Source organism: Mesocricetus auratus, unplaced genomic scaffold (genome assembly GCF_017639785.1).
Source record: "Mesocricetus auratus isolate SY011 unplaced genomic scaffold, BCM_Maur_2.0 Super-Scaffold_100030, whole genome shotgun sequence".
Lineage (NCBI taxonomy): Eukaryota > Metazoa > Chordata > Mammalia > Rodentia > Cricetidae > Mesocricetus > Mesocricetus auratus.
Genome location: NW_024429211.1, coordinates 17803348 through 17812471, shown reverse-complemented (window position 1 = coordinate 17812471; position 9124 = coordinate 17803348). Strand labels below are relative to the sequence as shown.

The window sequence follows — 9124 nt, the reverse complement described above, 5'->3', positions numbered from 1 at the left end:
CTCCATATTGGATTTACCCAATCCATTCCTGTAAACTGCTCAGAAATTTCAGGTCCATGTTCTGTTCAAACAAAACCTTCATCATTTATTACCAATATAACATAAAGCCTCATAAATGACAATCTAGTTACATGTTTTAATAATAAAATCATTTGTTACAATTTATATTAGTGCTTGACTTTCTCTTACCATGTGTCTTAAAATAATTTTTAAAAATGTGTGTCCAGAAAAACCAGGAAACAAGGAGAACCCCAAGAGAAGAATGCATGGCTCCCCAAAGAAGGGGAGGGGGACAAGAACCCCTGAACAAATTGGGAACATGGGGGTGTGGAGGGAGGTGAGAAGGGGAGGAGGAGAGGAGGGAGAACAGGAAAGATCAGGAGGACTGAGATGGGAGGAATGAGGAGGGCAAGAAAGGAGATGCCTTGATAGAGGGGTCAGTATAGGTTTGGAGAGAGATCTGGCACTGGGGAAGTGTTCGCGGTTACACAGGGATGATACCAACTAAGAAGCTAGGCAGTGGTGGGGAGGCTGCCTTTGATGCCCTTGCACTATAATGACATTGATGACTACTTTGCTTGCCATTCCTGGAGCCTTCATCCAGTAAGTGATCGAAGCAGAAGCAGACACCCACAGCTAAACACTGAGCCATACTCCTGGAATCCAGTTGCGGAGAGGGAGGAGGGATGAGCAAAGGAGCCAAGAGTGTGCTGGAGAAACCCGCAGGAAGAGTTGACCTGACCTAGTGAGAACACGGAGACCCTAGTCATAAAGCTGGGGAAGCAGCATTGGACTGAACCAAGCTCTCTGAATGTGGGTGCCAGCTAGGAGGCCTGGGCAGTCTATGGGACCTCTAACAGTGGAGTCAGTGTTTATCCCTAGTGCACAAATGGAGGGATACTATTGCAGCCCAGACACGCGGAAGAGGTCCTAGGCCCTCCCCCAAATGATGTGAAGGACTTTGATGGTCCCCTGTGGAGGGCTTCACTATCCTTGGGGAGTGGTGAGGAGTGGGTTGGGGGGATCGGTGGGGGGCATGGGAGGATGGGAAGGCAAGGGAATGGGGGGATTGATATTGATAAGAGTACTTCTAAAATAAAAAAAGGCGTGGAGGAGAGGTTCAAGTATTACTTGAAAAAAAGTGTATGTGTGTGTCTATGTGTATGTGGTGGCCCATACCTTTAATCCCAACACTCAAAAGGCACAGGCAGGTAGATCTCCTAAGGTCAAGGCCAGCCTAGTCTACCCAGTCTAGCAAGTTCCAGGTTAGCTAGGGTTACAAAGTAAGACCCTGTTTCCATAAAAAGAAAAAAGAAAAAGAAAATATACACAATTCTTTTGAGTAACTCTTTAAAAATAACAGATACTATATTTCCAGTGATCAATGTATGTAGGTTTAGAATAGAAAATATCAGATAAATACTGGAAAAAATACTTTAAATTGAGCTCAACTCAGAGACAGGCAATTTTATTAAAAATTAGTTTGAATCTCCATTGTTTATTACGTATGTCAACAAAACAATGTCATTGTTCTAGGTCCTAACTCAGTAATTTCTAGATGGCCTCAGACAAGTGTGACCAGTACTGAACTCCAGTTCATAACATTATCTTCTCTCACGTAGCAAAGCATCTGCTCCCAGCAGATCTGCCACAGTAGGAACCAAGTCCCTGATGCAATAATCACAAGCACCACTGTGTCTGCACTGAAAACCACACAGCAGTAAGCACTCCCATACTGCTTCTAGTGAATGATGACCAACTTCTCCCAGGAGCCGACTGTGGTTGACTGAGGTTACAGAGGCACAAGAGTCTAGTGCCAAGGCGGAGATGGCAGCAACAGCAGCTGCAGCAGCATGACAGGTTCTGGTCAGGCACGGTTTCGGGGATCCCCTTTCCTTCTGTGGCAAAGCCCTCTGAAGTTTCTGGAGAAGGATTCCGCTTGGTCAAAATGTCACCATGTCCTGACAGATCTCCCACTAGGCCTGCTGTGACCATAGGAACCGGTCACACTTCTCAAGCATGCCTTGTATCAGCGCTCTGAAATCCCACAGAAAGAAACAAGCAAATTCAGTTGTCCTAGTTCATCCTTAATAGCAAAGCAAAAACTCTAAGACTTAGAGGATTCAAAACACAGGTTGAAACCAGCAGAGTGGGCTGGGGACATGATCACTCAGGGAACTGCAATGTTGCCAGGCAAAGATGAGGCCTCGGGTTCAATACCCAGTGTTGGGGAGAAAAAAAAAAAGAAGGGATCAACAGAATGAACAAGTGATCTAGACTAGGAGAAGACACATGAAAATCCTGCCTGGTAGGAGGCATCTAGATATTTAGATATGGAAGAATTCCACAACTAAAGTAGCAACCTGATTCTAAAATGGGCAATGGACTTAATTATTTCTAGAAGGATGATATCAAAGCCAGTAAGCATTAATGTTCATTCAGCATCATTAATTGTTAGAAAAATGCAAACCAGTTGAGGAGGTCTCATGCAGAATTCTGAAATAGTCTCAAATTCAAAAAATTCTGAAAGCTGAAATACTCATGTTCCCAGGTATATTAGCTATGGGATCCTTAACCTATGTTGTTCTCATCCTACTTTGATAAGGCATCTGAGATGCTCAAAGTCAACAAAACAAAGTAGAATGATGGTTCCAGAAGTATGAGAATGAAGCCTGTTTAATAGCTATGGGACATCTATTCAGAAGAAAAGACACTGGAAACTGGCTGCATAGAAACATGCACACACTAAGTGACTAAATGCTCTAGATGGCAATTCTCACATGGATTCCCTTTCTTTTTCTTTTCTTTCTTTCCTTTCTTCAAAGACAGGAAGTTAATGTTGTACAGTTGAGGCTGGCCATGAACTGCTGATCCTCCTGTCTCAGTCTTCCCAGACCTGTGGTTACAGGTGTGTGCCATCATGCTTGACTTGGTTTTTTGTTGTTTCTACAACATCTATTTTACCACAAATAGAAAAGTGTGTGTGTCGGACTTTGGACTCCCATAGAACAATGTGAGGTGCACTCTCACCCTGAACTCTTGGGGAAGGGTCTAGGCCCTGCCCTATATGAAATGACAGACTATGGACACCCCCATGGAGGGCCTCACCCTCCCTGGGGGAATGAGGGGATAACGGGGGGGGGGTGTTGGGGGAGGGCACGGGAGGAGGGGGAGGGAATGGGAGAGGGACCTGGAACTGACTTGTGAAGCAACCTCGTTTCTTATCTAAATTTAAACTGGAAAATAAAATATATTAAAAAAAAAAGTGTGTGTGTGTGTAATAGTTTTGTTTTGTGTTTTAAACTGGATATTCAAGCCAGAGCTTCATGCATGATAAATAAGCGCTCGACCACTGAACTACAAGCCCCGCCTCTTTTCACTTTTGAGAAACAGGATTTCACTAAATCCCCTGTATATCTTTGAACTCATGGTTCTCCAGTCTTGGCCTCCTAAGCAGCAAGCTCACCGATTCTGGCCTGGCCAGCATCAATACCATTCGTACAGAACTGAGGAAGCATGGTAGGGGCACTCTCACTAACCCAAAGAGTACCTTGGTCATGGTGATGAGTAAAATTTCCTTCCTTTGGCCTCCTCTATTACACCATAATCTGCAGATGTGTCAGTCTCCTTGTGTGCTAGTGAAGGCTTTAAACTACATAATCTCTGTATTCCCATCTACCTATCACTGGAAGTCTGTGTAAGTAACATGCTTAGGTACCACAGGAAGTATATGGCAGGCTGACATTACCTCTGCCTTCTCTCAGCGATCCTTAGGATGTCACAGGTTCTCGTAAACTTTGCAGACAACTCGAGAGCCAGACCACATTCCTGCAGCAGTGACCAGGCCCGATCTGGGCCCATGGCCTTTGCTAACAGGAGTGCCACATTCTCCACATTGATGGGAGCAGGCCCATCACTGAGACTCCCATTTAGTGTCTCCTGAGGAGTTGGCCTTGTCTGTAGTAGATGTAGGAGAAGCTTCCATTCCTCCAAGGTCTCAGGGATCCACCCTGCACACAGAAACACAGAGCATACAGGCTCTATACATGAAGCATGAGAACTGTAAGAACACTTAACAGCAAAACAAACACATTCAAGAAAAGTCTCTTCACTTCAGCACAGACATTCCAAACACATAGAATTAATATCATCCTCAGATTTCCTGAATATGCAACAGAGAACTAAACATACACAACCTCTACACCCCTGCAGCAATCAGATTAGCAAAGGCCTTCAACAGGCAAATGCATCACTTGTTATAAACCTTGTTAAGTATATGATGGAAGATAACGAGGAACTCCAGGGCTGCAGGTTATTTCACTGTCCTTAAATAGACAAATGCATCACTTGTTATAAACCATGTTAAGTATATGATGGAAGAGAACAAGGAACTCCAGGACTGCAGGTTATTTCACTGTCCTTAAATAGACAAATGCATCACTTGTTATAAACCATGTTAAGTATATGATGGAAGAGAACAAGGAACTCCAGGACTGCAGGTTATTTCACAGTTCTGAGAAAGGTTCTAATGTGGAAGTGACATCCAAGTGAAAGCAAAGAATGAGACAGGCAGCAGGGTGCATGCACACAGCCTGCATGATATCAAACTTGGAGCAGGGAAGGGTAGGGAAGAAGACTGCATCCTGACACAGGAGACATGGAAAATGATGTGACACAGCAAAGAATCAGCTGAAGGTGATGTGACACAGCAAAGAACCAGTTCAGGAGACGTCTTAAAAGTCAGCACTGCATCATGGTAAGAGTGTGTAGTGAGGATGCGATCATGGGTCAGGCCTTTACTGGTGTGTGTGTGTGTGTGTGTGTGTGTGTGTGTGTGTGTGTGTGTGTGTGTGTGTGTGTGTCAGAGAGCCAACTCTGGGTGATGGGAAGCAAACTCCGGTCTTCTGCAAGAACACGGCGTGCTCTTCCCTGCTGCCAGCTCTCTTTTTCTGCTTTTGTTTGTTTTGTTTTTTTAAGACTCATTCTGGCTGCTGAAACAGAAAGAGCTTTAAAGTGGGCATGAATGAGAAGCAGATGTCCAGTTATGAGAGGATCTATCCCAAGAGTTATCTCATTTACAACAGCGTATGAACACATGGAGTATAGTGCTTAAAACAATAAGCAGTTGTTAAGTAGAAAAGATGTCCCAATGTACTAACAATGAGGCAAAGTCCCCACAATTTTAACAGCTTTCTAAAATTATGTGGACAACCACTAAAATATTCAGATTTGTTTACTGGGAATTGAGGAGAGACTTCCAGAACACCATAAGGAGGAGGAGTTAGTAGTCTAGATTTACATACCAGTGTCCCCTTCCATCAGGGTTATGTCATTCAGATACACAATGTTGGTGAAGGCCTCCCTCCTCCTCTCCAGCTCCAGACAGAGTGTAAGATAGCCAGGCCAAAAACTTGAAGGGAATAAAGTTGATAAAAGGAGTAAGTACAGTGAAAATCTACAAACTACAATGTTCATGTTAGCCACATGAGGTCATTAAAGCTTAAGGTAAAAGTAAATAAAAATTAAAACTCACAGTTACTTTGTTGTTGTTAAGATAATAGTTTTCTGGGTTTTTTTTTTTTTTTTGGTTTTTTTTCAAGACAGTTTCCTCTGTGCAGGCCTGGCTCTCCTGGAACTCAGTTTGTATACAAAGCTGGCCTAAAACTCAAAGATCTGCCCGTCTCTCCCTCTTGAGTGCTGGGATTAAAGTCATGCATCACCACCACCTGGCTGTTAAGTCTTTTTATTATTTATTTCAAGAACTTTAAAATGTGTTGTCTGTGGGTATGATGCCCACATGTGTGCCTGTGCATCACATGTGTACCTGGTGCACAAGGAGTCCAGAAGTGGGCACTGGAGTTATAGACAGTTGTGAGCTGCCACGTGAGTGCTGGGAATTGAACCTGTGTCCTCTAGAAAGTACTCTTCACCCATGAGCCATCTTCGAACTCCCGAGATTTACTTATATATGTATGTATGCTTTGTTTTCAAGGTAAGGTTTTTCTTAGCAGTCCTGGGTGTCCTAGAACTCATTTTGTATACCAGACAGGCCTCAAACTCACAAAAAGCTGCCTGTCTCTGCCTCCCAAGTGCTGGGAATAAAGGTGTGCATCACCATCACCCAGCCCAAGATTTATTTTTATATTATGTGTATGTATGTTTCTCTACATATATGTTTGTGCATAATGTACAAGCCTGGAGTCCCCAAAGACCAGAAGAGGGCATCAGATCCCAGGGAACAAGAATTACATCATGTAGATGCTTAGGGATTGAACCTAGATCCTTCTCAAGAGCAGCAAGTGTTCTTAATCACCGAGCCATCCTTCCAGTCCTTAAAAGTCAGATTTTGTAACTAAAAGTTGGTGATCCCATGTGGCTAGTGGCTAGGAAGCAGTACAGTAGAATATTTCCATTATCACACAAACTTCTACTGGGCAGCTTGATCCAGTACACTTAAGAAACAAAGCTTTATGTACTTTGCAAGTAGTTTTGTTTTTCATTTTATTTCTGTATATGGCTGCTTTGCTTGTGCATGGTGACAGGCAGGCTAGAAGAAGATGTCAGATCTATTGCAATTAGAGCTACAGACAGTTGTACTAAGAATCAAACCTTGGTCTTCTGGAAGAACAGCCGGCACTCCTGCCCCTGAACCCTATCTCTAGCCCCTACTTTTCAGGTTTTACTGTTCAATGAAAGAGAAAGTGCCTCCAAACCTCACTCCATGTACTTTCTCCTTGGTGCCCTCCCTAGTCACCAAGCCCTCATCCTGTAATAATTCACACAATCTCTTCCTGCAGGCTTTCCTTTTTCATGGCTGACACTAGACATAATCTCCAGAGAGTCTAAAAGGGGGTCAGAGATGGCTCAGCAGGTTACAACGCCTGCTGCCAACCTTGACAACCCAAGTTCTATCCCTGGGATCCTGGCAAAAGAAGGAAACCAACTCTAAAAGGCTGTTCTCTGACATCCACACAGATGACATAGTATGCACCTGCCCCCTCCCCAAAATTCAATTAAGAATAAAGCAAATTACTATCTATTATTTAAGTCCAAGAGTATCTCATGATCTCACCACCTGCCACCTGGCCAGTCTCATCCTGATTATGAATGAAAAGTAACATCACTGCATCGACTCTCTCTAAGGGACTAGAAAGACAAAGGTCCCTCTAAAAGCTACTGCTTCTGGTGGAGCAGAAGCCAAAATGAGACTAACCCTCTCATTAGCAGGGTCAGGTTCTCATCCTCTTTCTGCTTCCCTCGGCAGACCCACCTCACTCCACAGCCTTCAGGGCTGACTCCCAATCTCCCTGCCGCCTGAGCTCTTCATCAGGAAACCTAGTCTGATTCCCCCTTCTTGGAAATCTTTTATCTATTGACACTTGTGCGGAAATAATATGCAACTGAGCAGAGGAACTGGAATCTACTGAGCCTTGGGCAGCAGATCAGTACCCATCCCAAGTATACACACGGACTTTGGACTCCCATAGAACAATGTGAGGTGCACTCCCACCCTGAACTCTTGGGGAAGGGTCTAGGCCCTGCCCTATATGAAATGACACACTATGCACACCCCCATGGAGGGCCTCACCCTCCCTGGAGAAATGAGGGGATAACGGGGGGGGGGGTAGGGCACGGGAGGAAGGGAGGGAACGGGAGAGGGACCTGGAACTGACTTGTGAAGCAACCTTGTTTCTTATCTAAATTTAAACTGGAAAATAAAATTAAAAAAAAATTTAAAAATGATAAAAAAAAAACTCACAAGGGCCATTCTCTTCTTACAATACAGGAATAAAATTTCAAGTAAAGATAATGATTAAAACACTTAAAACATAGGGCTGGAAAGATGGCTCAAGGGGTAAGCTCATGGGCTGCTCTTGCAGAGGACCTGGGTTCCATAGTTAGCACCCACATGGTAGCTCAGACCTGTCTGTAACTCCAGTCCCAGGAAGTCCTGATACTCTCTTCTGGCCTCTGTGGTGCACAGACATTCATGCAGGTAAAATGGCCATACACAGAAAGTAAAACTTTTAGTATTAAAAAAGGTACATTTACATTTAAGTACCAAACTGAATCCTTGCATAATAAAGCATACCAATGCAGGACCTTAAGTAGAGGGTTATTTCTGGATCCCAATCTTCCTCTAGCATCTGTCAATATCCTCACTTACCCATAGGACCTACAGATGTCAATCATTTTCTCTTTGGTTGTGAAGTCTGCAGGAAGTTTAATCAGAAGAAGGATCAACTGACTGTAACCCCAGGAAAGCAAGTGTGAATGGGGCCTATGAAATGAAAAGGTACAGCAATGAGATAGGAGACAAACACTAGAAGGCACTTTGTAGTCATCTAACAGGTAAGACTACAGCTGAAGCATATACCACTATTATAGTTTCCAAATACTTGTTTTGCTCTTTAAAAAACGAAAAATAGCTACTTACTTATAATTTCTTCATCTCAAAATGAAACAGAAATAGGGACAGGGGTGTAACTCAGTGTTAGAGAGGCTGCCTACCTACCCTGCAGGTACTGAGTTTAATCCTAATATCAATTTAACTTGATTTAATCCTAATACCTTGATTTCATCACCCACAACCACTGCTGTCTTCCTAGGGTTTTGCTGAGTAGTAAGTCAAATAAAACAGGCATTTCGCAAAAAGCAGTGTTCTCAAAAGGCTTCCCTTAGAGGAGAACACAAGACTATTTCTGAGGTATGTACTGGTGTTCTTTTGTTTTGTTTTTTTAAGATTCAAACCCTCAGGGAACATCTACAAATTAACTGACACATCTTTTGAATGAAAGCATACAGAGTTTTTTTTTTTTCTTTAAAACAGGCTATCCAGGGTTCACTGTGGGTCTCCAAAAGAACTGCAGGGAAGCCAGTTTAATTATTCGAAGTTACCTGCAAATTTTTACATGAATGTGTATTTTTTTCTGAAAGGAATCATAAGATTCTTATTTTTATTTTATTTTATTTTATTTTTTGGTTTTGAGACAGGGGTTCTCTGTATTGTTTTGGAGGCTGTCCTGGAACTCGCTCTGTAGACCAGGCTGGCCTTGAACTCACAGAGCTCTGCCTGCCTCTGCCTCCCGAGTGCTGGGATTAAAGGCATGCACCACCAACACTT

At 43.2% G+C, this 9124-nt stretch overlaps 1 protein-coding gene across 3 annotated transcripts in view; it reads right to left on the bottom strand.

Moving 5' to 3' along the window:
- Nucleotides 1-1452: 1452 nt before the first annotated feature.
- The window catches only part of Hps5 (HPS5 biogenesis of lysosomal organelles complex 2 subunit 2), a 41633-nt gene continuing 33961 nt past the window's right edge, over nt 1453-9124 (bottom strand). For all 3 annotated transcript variants that reach the window (XM_040733367.1, XM_040733365.1, XM_040733366.1), the window contains exons 20-23: nt 8168-8281; nt 5304-5410; nt 3749-4010; nt 1453-2037 (exon numbers count right to left, since the gene is read on the bottom strand). In XM_040733367.1, coding sequence (XP_040589301.1) covers nt 1977-2037; nt 3749-4010; nt 5304-5410; nt 8168-8281 — 544 coding nt within the window. In that variant the 3' untranslated portion in view covers nt 1453-1976. The remainder of the gene's footprint in view (nt 2038-3748; nt 4011-5303; nt 5411-8167; nt 8282-9124) is intronic.